The sequence below is a fragment of the Meles meles genome, chromosome 6 (assembly GCF_922984935.1).
Source record: "Meles meles chromosome 6, mMelMel3.1 paternal haplotype, whole genome shotgun sequence".
In the NCBI taxonomy this organism is placed as follows: domain Eukaryota; kingdom Metazoa; phylum Chordata; class Mammalia; order Carnivora; family Mustelidae; genus Meles; species Meles meles.
Window position 1 is genome coordinate 48,595,645 of NC_060071.1, and position 15,889 is coordinate 48,611,533.

The 15,889-nt window shown below is 39.5% G+C and overlaps 1 protein-coding gene and 1 pseudogene across 2 annotated transcripts in view; both read left to right on the forward strand.

The window, feature by feature from the left end:
- TRIP4 (thyroid hormone receptor interactor 4) overlaps positions 1-15,889 on the forward strand; it is a 70,856-nt gene that overhangs the window by 39,369 nt on the left and 15,598 nt on the right. For both annotated transcript variants that reach the window (XM_046007201.1, XM_046007202.1), the window contains 2 exons: positions 4,517-4,641; positions 6,513-6,604. In XM_046007201.1, coding sequence (XP_045863157.1) covers positions 4,517-4,641; positions 6,513-6,604 — 217 coding nt within the window. The remainder of the gene's footprint in view (positions 1-4,516; positions 4,642-6,512; positions 6,605-15,889) is intronic.
- Positions 13,445-13,559, forward strand: LOC123945256 (annotated as a pseudogene).

Below are 15,889 nucleotides of genomic sequence, written 5' to 3' on the forward strand. Positions count from 1 at the left end.
TGGTTTGGGTTGTGATCCTGGGTCCTTGGATCAAGACCCACATCCCCATGTCAGGCTCTCTGCTCAGTGGGAGCCTGTTTCTCCTTCTCCCACTACCTATGACTCCCCATGCTTGTGCTCTCTCTCTCTCTGTCAAATAAATAAATAAAATCATTTTTAAAAAAAGAAAAAAACAGCTACTGTTAGCATTTTAGAGGGTTTACTTATATTTTTTCCTGTGCAAATTGTTAAAAGTGAGACCATAATATATGTTATGTTTTACTTCTTTCACTTTATCATTGCAACATATTCATTTTTTCCTTTTTTCCCAATTTTATTTTATTTAATTAAAGATTTTATCTTTTTATTTGACAGAGAGAGAGAGAGATCACAAGTAGGCAGAACAGCAGGCAGAGAGAGAGGGAGAAGCAGGATCCCTGCTGAACAGAGAGCCCGATGTAGGGCTCGATCCCAGGATCCTGAGATCATGACCTGAGCTGAAGGCAGAGGCTTAACCCCCTGAGCCACCCAGGCGCCCCCTTTTTCCCAGTTTTATTGAAATGTAATTAACATATAACATTATATTACTTCAAGATGTACAATATAATGATATATTTTTAAAAAATTGCCTCAATAAGTTTAGTTAACTACATCCATGACTTCACATAGTTACAAATTTTTTGTTTGTCATGAGAACTTCTTTTTGTTTTAAAAGATTTTATTTATTTCGGGGAGGTAGGGAGAGGGAGAAACAGGATCCCCACTGAACAGGGAGTCTAATGGCTGCAGGGCATGGGGCTTGATCCCAGGACCCTGGGATCATGACCTGAGCCCAAGGCAGATGCATAACCAACTGAGCCACCCAGGCACTCTTGTCATGAGGACTTTTAAGATCTACTTTCTTAGCAGCTTTTAAATATACAATACAGTATTTTAAAAAATTATTTATTTATTTATTTATTTGAGAGAGAGAGAGCAGCAAGGGGGAGTGGCAGAGGGAGAGGGAGAAGCAGGCTCCCTGCTGAGCAGAGGGTGCAACATGGGACTCAATCCCAGGACCTCTGGATCATGACCTGAACCAAAGGCAGATGAGCCACCCAGTCGCCCCTATACAATATAGTATTGTTAACTGTAGTTACCAGCTGTACATTACTTCCCTGGGACTTACTTACCTTATAACTGAAAATTTTTACTATCTTCATCCATTTACCTCTGGCAACCACCAGTTTGGTCTCTGTATCTATGAGTTTGCTTTTTTTCAGATCCCACATATAAGTGAGATCATACAGTATTTGTCTTTTTCTGTCTGATTTAGCACAATGCCCTCAAGCTCTATCCATGTTTTAAATTAAATGGCTGGATTTCCTTTATTTTTATGGCTGAATAATATTCCATTGTGCGTATAAACCACATTTTCTTTATCCATTCATCCATCAGTGGACATTTGGTTGTTTCCATGTCTTGCCTGTTGTACATAATGCTGCAGTGAATGTGAGAGGTACAGATATCTTTTTTTTCCCTTTCTATTTTGCCTTTAGAGTTTATTATGCCTAGGCAGTATCCTAACTTATAATAATAGTAATACCATTTATTTATTTATTTATTTAAAGATTTTATTTATTTGACAGAGAGAGACACAGCAAGAGAAGAAACACAAGCAGGAGGTGTGGGAGAGGGAGAAGCAGGCTTCCAGCCGAGCAGGGAGCCGGATGGGGGGCTTGACCTCAAGACGCTAGGACCATGACCTGAGCCAAATGCAGAGGCTTAACGAGTGAGCCACCCAGGTGCCCCAATAATACCTCATATTTAAATAGTTTTTTACAGTTTTAAAAGTAGTAGCTCTATGAAAGAGATTAGGCCAGTATTATTATAATCTTGTACAAATGAAGGCACTTAGGTAAGCAAAGATAAAGTAGCTTTCTCTGAATTAAAGCTCGTTTGCAGCAGAGATGCAACTAGAGTTCAAGTTTTCAGAGTGTTTTTTCCATTCTTACTGAGTAAGCTTCAGTCATTTTTCTTCTGAAAGGAAATTTTTTATTAGCATTTAGGATCAGTCATTTCTACTTTGGTGTTTTCATTATTAGCTGTGACTTCCCTCCTTCATTAAGGTGCATTACCATTTTCTTTCCCCTCTTGAAGGTCAGGCCTTCTTGCTTTGGCTTGTAATTGTTTTTATCGTTCATGTGTGTAGTGCCATTAGAACAAATGCATGTGAGGGACACCTGGGTGGCTCAGTCGATTAAGCGTCAGGTCATGATCCTGGGGTCCCGGGATTGAGTCCCACATTGGGCTCCCTCCTCAGTGGGGAGCCTGCTTCTCCCTCTGGCTGCTTTGCTTGCTACTCCCCTGCCTGTGCTCTCTCTCTGACAAATAAATAAGTACAATTTAAAAAGAAAAAAAAAAGAACAAATGTGTGTGAATCTGCTTCTGCTTCAGAGCAGCTGGGCCCTCAGATACGTGTTTTTCTCATTCAGTTTTCTACAATTAGGTTATCTTTTCCATCTTCCAAAGTAGAAAACTAAACAGTTTGCCTTCTGCTGAGACAATGAGAATGTTTACATTTCTCTCATCCTATTTTGGATCTGTGTTATTCAGATTTTGTTTCTAAAAAGAACAGATGAGCAGCATCCTGCCCACAATAACTAATCCCACCGAAATAAAACGGGTGGTTCTGCCACATTTGTGAGACCAGTTTCCCAATAACCCTTCAGGTTATTCGGTGTGGAGAGAAGAAAGCTAATGATTCATTCTTCATGTATTATTGATCACCTGCTATGTGTCTGGCAGTCTTTCATTTCATCTGTACTGGAAAATGAATGATATGAGAAAGTCCCTATTTTCCACTGTAAGAATTTTGTAATAGGGGTATATTATCAAGGTACTTACTTCATTTGGTTGGAACTAAAAGATGAACATCCTTTTTCTTCTTTTTCTTTTCTTTTTTATTTGGGTATACTTGACACACAGTGTTACATTAGTTTTAGGTGTACAGCTTAGTGACTTGACAAGTTTATACATTATGCTTTGTTCACCACATTTGTCCCATTTTACTGCTATTACAATATCCTTACATTCCTTATGTTCTGCTTTTTATTCCCATGAGTTATTCACTCCATACTGGAATCCTGTATCTCCCTCTCTCCTTCATTCATTTTGCCCAATTCCCCCTCCCCTGGAACATCTTTTTATAATCCTTGTAGAGTAATTAAATTCTTTTGAATGCATTGTTATTCCACTTAAAGATTCTTTCGAACTAGTCAAGTTGTTTAATTATCTACAAAGAACATAATCCTTTACAGAATGCTTAGAAAATATAATTGAAAGTGGTTATAATTTAAAGAGTGACGATGATAAGTATTTTCATTTACTTAAATTCTATTAAGTAATGGGGCGCCTGGGTGGCTCAGTGGGTTAAGCCGCTGCCTTCGGCTCAGGTCATGATCTCAGGGTCCTGGGATCGAGTCCCGCATCGGGCTCTCTGCTCAGCAGCGAGCCTGCTTCCCTCTCTCTCTCTCTCTCTCTCTCTCTCTGCCTGCCTGTCTACTTGTGATCTCTCTCTGTCAAATAAATAAATAAAATCTTAAAAAAAAAAAGAAAAAAAATTCTATTAAGTAATGATTATAAAAGTACTCTTCTTAGAGATTTATGTGTTGGTGAGGATTTTTCTATTAGGTTAGAGAACAATTAACAAAGCTTCCAAGAAAATGTTAGCTTTTCACTCAAAGAAGAGCAAGGATTTCCTTTTTTGTGGCACAACTTAGATACCTTGAAAATGTAAGATTTGGGAGTGCCTGGGTGGGTCAGTTGGTTAAGCATCTGCCCCCAGCTAAGTCATGATCCTTGAGTCCCAGGGTTGAGGCCCCACATGTCATTGGGCTCCCTGCTCAGTGGGGAGTCTGCTGCTCCCTCTCCCTCTGCCCCTGCCCCTACTCATGTTCTCTCTCTCTCTCACTCACTCTCGAATAAATAAAATCTTTATTTTATTATTAATTTTTTAAAAGATAAGATCTTAAAAAGAAAAAAAGTTAGATTTGGGTGGTAGAAGTTCCAAGGCTAGTGAAAGGTACTGAGAGCTATTCTGAGTTACAGAGATCAGGTAAAAAGTAGGACCTGAAAGAGATGAATTGTCTTTTTTTTTCTTTTTTTAAGATTTTATTTATTTGTCAGAGAGAGAGAGCACGCTCACAAGCAGAGGGGAGCGTCAGGCAGAGAGAGAGGCAGACTCCCTGCTAAACAGGGAGCCCAATACAGAAATCAGTCCCAGGACCCTGGGATCATGACCTGGGCTAAATGCAGATGGTTGACCGTCTGAGCCACCCAGATGCCCAAATTGTCTTTGTTCTGATGATAGGAAAAGCTGGAGAACAGGGTTCATACTCCAGTGAAGGGTATTATATGTTTTTCACACAAAATACCCCTCTTTGTGAAATACTTTCTATAGATCTCTTGGTTCAACTGGATGATTTGCTGTTTTAAATGAGATTCTCTGGGATACTAGAATTTAGACCCTTCCTTATCAATTTGTAATTGTTTTAAGGGTGGAGGGCAGAAGCTGGTACACTCCTCACAGAGGACGACTTTGGATTGCAGCCACAGCCAAAAGACCCTCCCCTCAAGAAGTCTCAGAACTCCAGACTACATATCGTGTTCTTCGTGGGAAAGGTAACAGCCGTATATTCTCCTTTCAGTATTATTTGATGGAGAGAAGTCATTGTTGTTGATGTCCATCTTCTTTTTTTTTTTAATAGAGAAAAAAGGTTTTATTCAAACACACAACTTCAATAATACAAGAGTAGTGTACCCAGTTACTAGTTGGGTTTTGTAGACATGTAATATCTTTGTCAGTCTTTCTCCAGTGTGAAAATTCCAACCAAAGATACCAAATGTGATGTTCATCTTCTTTCATTTCCTTCTTCCTATGATTTCATTTTTTCTGGGTGGGTTGGTATGCGAGGGACTTTTACCTTTGTGTATGTTTGTTTCATGGCAGGTCATAGATAGCTGTTCAAATCATTAATTCATCAACTAATGAAAATAAAAATAACAGGGGCGCCTGGGTGGCTCAGTGGGTTAAGGCCTCTTCCTTTGGCTCAGGTTGTGATCTCAGAGTCCTGGGATCGGGCCCCGCATCGGGCTCCCTGCTCAGTGGAGAGCCTGCTCCTCCCCCCCCCCCCCCCGCCTGCCTCTCTGCCTACTTGTGATCTCTGTCTGTCAAATAAATAAATAAAATCTTAAAAAAAAAAAGAAAGAAAGAAAAGAAAAATAACAGTTCCTAACACCAGATATCGACCAACTGGTTTTAATTTCTTTTTCTTTTTCTTTGTTTTTTTTTTAAGTAGGCTTCACACCCAGCCGGGAGCCCAATGTTAGGGGAGGGGGGTTCTTGAACTCACAACCCTGAGATCAAGACCTGAGTAGAGATTAAGAATCAGATGCTTAACTGACTTGAGCCAGTTTTAATTTCATCTGAGAAAATTTATTTTCTTTCTTCCTTCTTTCCTTTTTCTTTCTTTCCCTCTCTCACTTTTAAATTGGGAGAGCAAAATGACTACTGTAAACTCTGGGATAGTTAGATTGGGAAGAGTAACCACAGTAAGAATTTTTGTGGGGGAGTGACTCAAATAGATATCTGCTGTGGGATTTGGACAGGTCAGGGTTGGTTGACTTAAGCAGTATATTTTGGAAGTCATCCCAAGCACATCAAGTTTGGATCCTAAAAACCACTTCTGACCTTTAGGTGTCTTGTTTTTCTTCCTCTTATCTAACTCATACAGTTGTTTTGAAGGTAGAATGAGAGGATAATTACAGAACTAGCCTTAAAAGTTTTTAGGAACACCAAAATTTTAGGAATCAAAAGTTCACGTTTCCTTAAAAGCACATTTTTCTTTGTGACTGATATGACTGGCTTCTTTTAAATTTGTGTTGTCTTATTTTTTTTTCTAACTCCCTATGTTCTGTCATTCCTATATTTTTTTGGTTTTTCTCTTCATACCTATAGCTTGTTTCTAAAACCTATCACCACCAAATTCAAAGCTAGTCCAGCTGAGTATAGGTGGAATTGATTGTTTGAACTTTAATGGTGTAAGGGTGATTTTTTAAAAATAGCTTAGGGGGCGCCTGGGTGGCTCAGTGGGTTAAAGCCTCTGCCTTCAGCTCAGGTCATGATCTCAGGGTCCTGGGATCGAGCCCCACATCGGGCTCTCTGCTCCGCAGGGAGCCTGCCTCCTCCTCTCTCTCTGCCTGCCTCTCTTCCCAGTTGTGATTTCTCTCTGTCAAATAAATAAAATATTTAAAAAAAAATAAATAAATAAAAATAAAAATAGCTTAGGATGTGGATAGTGGACTAAGCCAGCCACTCACTAAATTTTTTGCTAAAATACAAACAACTGTGCTAAATAAAAACATCATTTTTTTCCCTGTGTCTACAAATACATAAGAGAGAAAGTGATTTGTTCAGAATTGGAATCAGATTGGGGAGTTTCAGGGTCACAAAAAAGGAAATTAATATGATCCTTCTGTTTTTCTTGATTCAGATGTGGAATTTCCCAATGACTATCCATCAGGTTGTCTTTTGGGCTGTGTGGACCTTATTGACTGCTTGTCCCAGAAGCAGTTTAAGGATCAGGTGAGTAAAGAGTAATTTTCTTGGACACATGCTTGGTTTGCTACCATAGTTGACTTGTAGATCCTTCAACACAGAATATCGTGGAGATAGTATGGTGATAGCAATTGAATTCAGACGTGTGAGGATAATCTTTTCATAGGGAAATATTGGAAAGAGAAAAGATCCGGTCAGAAACAGAAAAACTAGTGATGTTTTGGTTTCTGATGCATGTACATTTCTGTGTGACAAGCTATTGCCTCAATTAGGCTAAAGAGTACAGGGTCCTTATCCTTTCATAAAACTGTGCTGCTTTTGATAAAGAAACCCTCCATTATCCCTTAAATTATTTCAGTTAGGTGGTGGAAATGATAGGATTTGTTATTTTGGAACATTTGGTCCATGCCAGAGAATTCATGATAGGCAAGTATGTTTGAATTCTGATTTCCTGGACTATGCCATATTTGGGGTATATTTAAGAGAGTGAGAGAGTGTGTGTGCGGCGCATGCACATATATAGGTATATATTTTTGTTTATTTTGATCACTAAAGATTGGACTGATATAACTAGAGTTCATTTTTGAACAGCAGAGGGAGCTGAAGAACTTTAGCTTAATTGGAGAGCTGAAATTTAGAGCCTTGTATTTATACTCAGACCAGCAAAAATCAGAATGGGAAAGTCTATCCTTGGAGCCTGAAGCATCTTACCTAACAATATGGTTTTCCTGTTCTTTGAACAGTTGCTTTAGGCAACCACTATGCCTAGGAAAATGTTCTTCAGTTTCATTTTTCTCAGTAAATTGTTTTCCAGATTTATTTGCTTTTCAATATTGTTATTACTGTTTATAAAAACTGTTCTTCTCTATCTTACTCTCTCTACCCTTTCCTCATAGATTTTAACCAATAGTTAGTATCCCTTTAGTTTTCTTTCATTTTCTTGTGGATTGCCTCCTCAGTCCTCTTTGATTACTTTATGTATATGAGTACACTGCATGCATTTTGGCATGAATTTGATCCCTCGCCTCTTGTTCTCCCTTATTACCTGGTCCAAACCTAGGCAACCATAGACATGTGGTTGTTTTCCACACTCTTATGCCTATGCCCCTGTGGGTCTTTCACCATTTTTCTAGGATCTTCTTTGCTCTGTTCCTCTCCCTCCCCACCCTACCCCCTTTTTTTTTCAGTCTAGAAGTAAAAATTATAAAAATTCCATACATTGGTATTGGCCTTATAGGGTTTTTTTTTTTTTTAAGATTTTATTTATTTGAGAGAGAGCAAGTGCGTGCAAACCTATGAGCTGGGGGGAGGGAGGGGCAGAGGGAGAGAGAGATGCAGGGAGCTGAGCAGGGAGCCCAATGCAGGGCTCAATTCCAAGACCCTGAGATGATGACGTGAGCTGAAGGCAGACACGTAGACAACTGAACTACCCAGATGCCCCAGACTTTATAGTTTTAAAGACTCTCACAGTCATTAATAGCTTAGTATGACTTAATATGGTATTAATATGTTTTCTTTATAGGATATTTGCATTCTGAGAGGGAACTCAGGAGCATCTGGCAGTGTGATTGGGGGGGATTGGTAAGGGGCCTTCCTTTAGTATTTGTTGATCAAGCAAACCACCATCTGATATAAGGTCAAATGATTTCAATCACTGGACAGGCTATCTTCTTTCTGCCACAGGTTTGTGTAGAGAAGGGTAAGAAACTATAACCCTAGCCTATGGAGTATAGCAAAGTTTATGGAAATTAGAAATCTAATTAACAAGGGGCGCTTGGGTGGCTCAGTGGGTTAAAGCCTCTGCCTTCGGCTCAGGTCATGATCTCAGGGTCCTGGGATCGTGCCCCACATCGGGCTCTCTGCTCCACGGGGAACCTGCTTTCTCCTCTCTCTCTGCCTGCCTCTCTGCCTAGTTGTGATTTCTCTCTGTCAAATAAATAAAATATTAAAAAAAAAAGAAATCTAATTAACAAAACAAATCTTTTTCATTTCTCAAAGATACCTCTCTTTCAGGTCAGCATGGTACTCCTCTTCAAGCTTAGATTATGTCTTTTATCCTGAGGATACTGAGGGCAGCACATAGAAATATAGAAATCCTCCCATATGTTCCCAGCTGGAAGTCTTAGCAGCTCTCCCTATGAATTTCCCGATGTATGACATTAGAATATCCCCAAACACCGGAAGCCAGTAGGCTTCATTAAACAGGAATTCCTACCCATTTTCCCTATGATCAGCTTTTCTGGGGCTTTCCCCCACTGTTTCTTTTCTGTGTTTGGGGGTAGCTCAAGAATGTATTCAGAATTGATATTAGACCTATTTGGAGGTTATGTATTGGGTAAGGATCTTTAAAAAGTTATAGCTTTGGTGTTTGGCTGCCTTTTAGAAAATGTCTCAAGCCTCTTTGGTAGTCTTCCTGTCCCTGACCTAGGGTTCTATGATGTAAGAAATGTGATTACCTAGCATGTTTTACAAACGTTATTCTCATTTCTGTAATAATGAGTTGAAAGTTTAGGAGTAATAGCTCTAGACTAGCGTTTCCCAAACTATTCCATGCATAAGTGTTCTCTGGAGACATAAAAACGGGGGAGGTGATTGTCTATGGACACATATATTTGGAAAATGAATTTGTATCAAATAAATGTATTTGTTTACTGCAGAACTTTTCAGGTCCATTAACATGCTAGTGTGCATTATGACTCTGATACATCTAGTGGATATAACATGCAGTGTTCCAAAAACTTTTAGATCATAAAATCCCCTCTCCCCACCCCATGCACACTGCCTAGTTACTAACTGCAGAACTGGTATCTTGTGGTATATACAACTTAGAAAGTGCTAGTCGACATACGTTTGGTTTTCTTTTATTCTCACAGGTTATTTATGAAAATGAGGGAGAATCATCCAGGAATTGGTTTCTTGACCTGTGTCTTCCTTCTGCATCTTCACACTCATTTCTCATCACCCAGTTGAATTATATTTTCCTTGAAAACCAGTGTAGATCTAGTAATTTTTATTTCAACTGAAGCTAATCTCCTAAGTAATTTGGACCACATTTTACTTCTCCATCTTGTTCCTAGTTTTTTCCTTTTCCAAAGAAACTCACATTCTTGGCCTTTCTTTGATAAGTTAAAATATACTAAGGCCTCACTATTTCTGGCATAGTGTGATCATTTAGTCTCTTAAAAAAAATAAAAAACAAGGTTTTATTAGTGGTTGTTTAAAATCATGTACACTATACTCTGACTGATTTTTTTAAATATGTGCTAAAATTGCTTTGCCCTGAGCTAAGAACTCCTCTTCCTTTTATCTTCTAAGAGTAGTATGGCTGGCATGGATAATTTGTGCCAGAAAAAAATCCCACTGGACCCTCAGCCCTCCTGAGTAATGGCAGGGAATCAACCTAAACAAGGTAGGAATGATACAGAAAAGGCTGTGGGCTCAACTCAAGAGAGAAAGGTAGATGAGAGTCATCTAGTTACAGCTTCTCCTGTATTCCCCTGGAAGGAGCCCATGCCGTTCGCCAGCATTTTATCTGCCAGCAGCAGATGTAAGCTCTCAAAAACAGCAGGGAGGATGTTGACTGCAACAATACATCAAGGCTGTGGTTTGTAACCTCAATAGTAAGGCAGTTAAAACTTTTTTTTTTAACAAAGACATTTTGATTGCCAAATCCATAACCATTAGCAGCTGTGGTTTGAACAGTTCTCTAGACCTAACAAGTTTTCAAACAGAAAGTTGAGTTGGTGGCTTTTGTTTCTACTTGTCTGTGTTGTGTTTGTGCTATTTATATCTCTGCCTTCAATAGAGAATCTGATTTGTCTGAAATTTCCAAGGTCATTGATCGTTCTGTTTCTTCTGACTAAATCCATTCCTCTCCTGCCAGCATACTGACCCTTCAGTCCATTTGATCTTATGGCTTTTATAATAGCCAAGACCCTGTCTTTAAAGAGCTCTGCTGAAGCAGTTCTGCTGGGTGCCTATGTAATTGACATCGGCAATAGAATTGAAGTCTTCACTGGGAAGAGAGTATTACTTGTTCCTTCTCCTATAAGGGTATCCGAGCGATACAGATCTAAAGGACGATTAATAAAAATGGAATGGAAATCATCAATTTCTATCACCAATGTGTTGTATGCTGATCTGAGAGGTGAGAAATTAGAGGATGAAGGAACATCAATATTCAAACCAGACATTAGCTTTGAAAAGTGTGGAGTCCCCAAATTCCCCAAATTTTCTTTTTCTTTTTTTTTTTTTTTCAAAGTAACTTCTATGCCCAGCATGGGGCCTGAACTCACGACCCTGAGATCAAGAGTCATATTCTCTACCGACTAAGCAAACTAGCCCCTGCAAATTTTCTTTTAATATATGGAAAATGGGAATGCCTGGGTGTCTCAGACAGTTTAGCGCCTGCCTTTGGCTTAGGTCATGATCCTGGGGTCCAGGGATTGAGCACCACATTAGGCTCCCTACTCAGCGGGGAGCCTGCTTCTCCCTCTACCTGCTGCTCTCCCTACTTGTGCTCTCTCTCTTTTTCTCTCTCTCTGACAAATAAATAAATAAAACCTTTCAAAAATGTGTAAAAATGTCCTCTCTGTTGTACTGAGAAAACCTGCATATTTATAAACCTAAAAATGTGTATTCCTAAGGGATCATGAGGGCTGTGTCAGAGACCCAACAAAGAGGGGAACTGTGTATCTGCCACAGCTAGTCTGACCCTATGAAGTTCTTTAAAATCACAGCTCACTTGAATGAAACAGGGAATGTATTTTCAGAATTCTCATGAAGACTAGGATATTTACTAGAACTTCTAGGTCAGAACAAACTGTCTTTACAGTTGTTTTATAACCTGAGTGTTAAGTGCCCACATGCTGAGTTGAGGACAACCATGTATGTTTTTTAATAATCCAGAAAGCATTATACTTTCTATTGTTCTTATCCCAAACAGAGGAGGGAAATAGTAACACTTATCTGTGCATTTATATAAATTCTTTGATGTTTAGCTTTTCATCTGAAAATGAACATGTAATTCTTTTTTTTTTTAAGATGTTATTTATGTATTTGACAGACAGAGATCACAAGTAGGCATAGAGGCAGGCGGTGGTGGGGGGGCAGTGCTGGGGGGGGCAGGCTCCCTGCTGAGCAGAGAGCCCAATGCCGGGCTTGATCCCAGGACTCTGAGATCATGACCTGAGGCAAAGGCAGAGGCTTAACCCACTGAGCCACCTAGGCGCCCCTAATTCTTTTTTTTTTTTTTAAGATTTAATTTATTTATTTGAGAAAGAGAGCCCAAATGCATGGGTAAGGGGCAGAGGGAGAATGGTAGAGAGAGAGGGAGAAGCAGACTCCCTGCTGAGCAGGGAACCTGACATGGGGCTCGATGACAGGACTCTGGGATCATGACCTGAGCTGAAAGCAGATGCTTAGCTGACTGAGCCACCAAGATGCCTCTGAAAATGAATATATAATTCTTAAGATTTTCTAAAGTATTATTATAAACACTTGAGTGCCTGCCATAAATCAGACATTGTTTTAGACACTAAAAGAAACAGAAAGGTGAATCAGCCATAGGTTCTGCCCTCAGAATGTTTGAAAGACTACTAGACAGATGAAATACAAATGTAAACAAACAAATACAAAATAAAAAGCAAAATTACTGTCTTGAAAAGTAGAGTGTCACTGAGGAATTTAAAGGAGGAAAAGGTTGCTTCCAGCTAGGAGGGATCTCAAAAGACTTTATTAAGAATATGGCTTTTGAATTAGCCTTAAAGGGTAGTAATAAAATCTATCACTTTTGATCAGCTGTAATATGCCAGACCTATCATGTATGTTCTTATCCTCACTACAATAATAACAGCAAGGTATCGTTACCCCTCTTTCAGGGACGAGGAAATTTAAGATCAGTTAAAGTAACTTGAGTACTATTAGTCAGTAAATGATAGAGTTGAGATTGTTGTTCAAGTCTTTCTACATAGTTGATTGAGAGGCATATTCCAAGGAGAGGAAGAAGTGTGAGGTGGAAGTTTTGGGCCTGTCCAGAGAATAATAGCAAACCAGTTTGTTGAGAGATGAGTATGGGTGAGAAAAAGGAGGAAGCAGCAAACAAGAATGGAAAAGTATGTTGTGGTCCAGTGGTAGATAGCTTTGTATGATAAGCTTTAGCGGTAACACTTTTTTCTATAGTCAGTTGTGGAATGGAGAAGGGGTGTTTGGAAAGTGGTCATGGCCTTGATTTAGGAAAATGGATCTGGCTGCAATGTGGAAGATGGATTACAGTGAAGATCTTGAAGGTGGGGAGACTAACCATATGGCAGTTGTCATTCGAGGGTCAAGTCTGTTCTAGGATAATGCCAGTGCAATGAGACAAGAGGGGGACAGATGTAAGAGGTTTTAGGTAGAATCAATCACTTAATGTAACACCTTCATTTTACCTGTAAGTAAACCCAGGCTTAGAGACAAAATGGTCTGCTTGATCTAGAAAGCCTAGAAAGTCTAGACCTGAGCTGAAGGCAGAGGCTTAACCCTCTGAGCCCCCCAGGCGCCTCGAGATTACTTAAAATCTTAAGAAAAAAATTAATTCCATACACAGTGTTATGGTTTTTTACTTGGATAATTTAAAATGTTTTAATCTGGGGCGCCTGGGTGGCTCAGTGGTTTAAAATGTTTTAATCTGTTTTGTTCTAAAAGACAAATGTCATTTTATGAAGGGGTATTGTTAATGTTAATGTTCATAGCACCAGATTACCTAACAATGATCTTACCTTGGTAGGTTAACTGATGTCAAAGGATGCTCTGAGCTCTGCCTCAGAATAGTTGTTCTCAGTTGAGTCAACCAGCCATTGGGAGTTAAATTCTAAAATTATCAGGTCCAGCTTTGCGCAGTGGCAGTATCGTAGCCAATGAGGTTTATCCGAGGCGCGATTATTGCTAATTAAAATTATCAGGTCCCCTAAGTAAGAGGAGTTTTAGCATTCTGAGTTATTAGTCCCAATGTAGACTTCAATGGTTAAGGACCTTACAATGTAGTATCTTTAATTAAGAGCAATTCTCTTTTAGTTCTTAGTAGTTTAAGTTGAAGTAAAAGCCTGCTATATGAAATTTAAGACTAAAAATAACTGTCATGTATGGGTGATTCCCATTTAGGTCTTTACGAGTAAGGGCAGAAAGGTATGAGGTTAATTTTAAAGAAAATATACTTGCTTAGGTTCTGTTATGTATGGAGGTTCCAGCATAGGATTCCAAAGGGCATAGAAAGCCACATTGGAAACTTAACTGTGAGTAGGATGGGACCAGGAAATCAACACTATGTGGCTTCAGCTAGATCATTTTCCGCAAATGGCTCTAAAACCCTTAAGCTGCATATCACTCATACGTTATTCTTTTCACCTGGAGCAAACATGAGCTCTGTAGCATTGAGCTGTAACCCGCCCCCACCCCCCCGCTCACTCCCCCCCCCGTCTTTGATACTGAGCACATGACTTGAATTGGGTACTAGTACATGGGAGTTCAATATCCCATCTTGGGCTAGCTGGCATGATCTTTATTCAACTCCAGTCAAATATATAGTAGTTACCTTGTCAAAGCCTCATGATCATTATGTCACTGATGTGAGAAAACTTTTATTCTCCAGTAGAGTGTGGCCTAAGGTACTAGTTGTGTGTCCTGTGAACATCTTGAATTGCTTTGAAGAAAATGTACACAACTATTAGAGAACACAATTGCTTTCAGGATATGCTTCTTTGGATCTGTTGTGCTTTGTAGCCTTTTTATCGGACTCATTTCCTTCTCTCCTTCTGAGTCTTATCATCTCAATCTTCTTGGAGTTGGTTATCCGCTAACTACATTTCAGAGCCCGATTTCATGTCCTATCTATCTAGTTCCCTAAAGTTCAAACCAAGAAAACCTATAGCAAATATATGTTCTTTGTCAATGAGTTCTTTCTTAACTCTTTGCTTTAGCTTTTTGTCCTCTGGAGACAGATGTAAGACTTAAAGGTCATTTGGGGATTTGTTGAGAAGAGTGACATCTTGCAGAGTTGGTGAAAATGGCCACTTGGCTCTGAATTAGTTGTGATTGCCAAGAAACAACTAAACTTTTTTTGCTCCTTACAAAAATGGCAAAAGAAATGTTTCCTAGATGACTGGTGAACAATTTTCCTCTGGAGAAGAGAAGAAAATGGCTGTTTAGTGTTAATTACCTGTTATGTTAGACAGCTATGAAACTTATGAGCCATGAAAAAAAGAGTAGGCCCAACCCTCTCCTCCTCCCCCCAGGCTGGAAACCAGGTGATAGGAGTCATGTTTTCTTTCTTTCTTTCTTTCTTTCATTTTTAATTATTTTTTATTGTGTTATGTTAGTCACCATACAGTACATTATTAGTTTTTGATGTAGTGTTCCATGATTCTTTGTTTGTGTATAACACCCAGTGCTCCATGCAATCCGTGCCCTTCTTAATACCCATCCCTGAGCTCACCCATCCCCCACCCCCTCCCTTCTAAAACCCTCCATTTGTTTTCCCGGAGTCCATAGTCTCTCATGGTTCATCTCCCACTCCAATTTCTCCCCCTTCATATTTCCCTTCTAATGTCCTCCATGCTATTCCTTATGTTCCACAAATAAGTGAAACCATATGATAATTGACTTTCTCTTTTTGATTTATTTCACTTAGCATAATCTCCTCCTGTCCCATCCATGTTGATGGAAAAGTTGGGTGTTCATCTCAACACCCAAAAAACAGAAGTCCTGTTTTCTTAGGCAAGAACAGCCACAACTTCCTGAGGAATCTGTTGCTGAATTTGAATGGTTCCTTTGAATTGCTTGATTTTACAGCCCACATTCTTTGATCTTTCTTATGTGCTATCTCAGTGACCCTTCCTTTAACATCCTCTCTAAATTGGATATGATATCCAAAGTTTATTCACATTGTTTACAAATATGAACCTCCTTTCTCTTAATTAATTTACTTTTTTTTTTTTTAAGATTTTATTTATTTGACAGACAGAGATCAGAAGTAGGCAGAGAGGCAGGCAGAGAGAGAGGAAGAGGAGGAAGCAGGCTCTCCACGGAGCAGAGAGCCCGATGCGGGGCTCAATCCCAGGACCCTGGGATCATGACCCGAGCCGAAGGCAGAGGCTTTAACCCACTGAGCCACCCAGGCGCCCCTACTTTTCTTTTTTTTTTAATGTAAGCTCTACACCTAACATGGTGCTTGAACACAACCCCAACATCAAAAGTTGCATGCTGTACCTACTGAGCTAGCCACGCACCCCTAATTTAGTTTTCTGTCCATCAGCTACATTTTAGTCTCTGACTCTC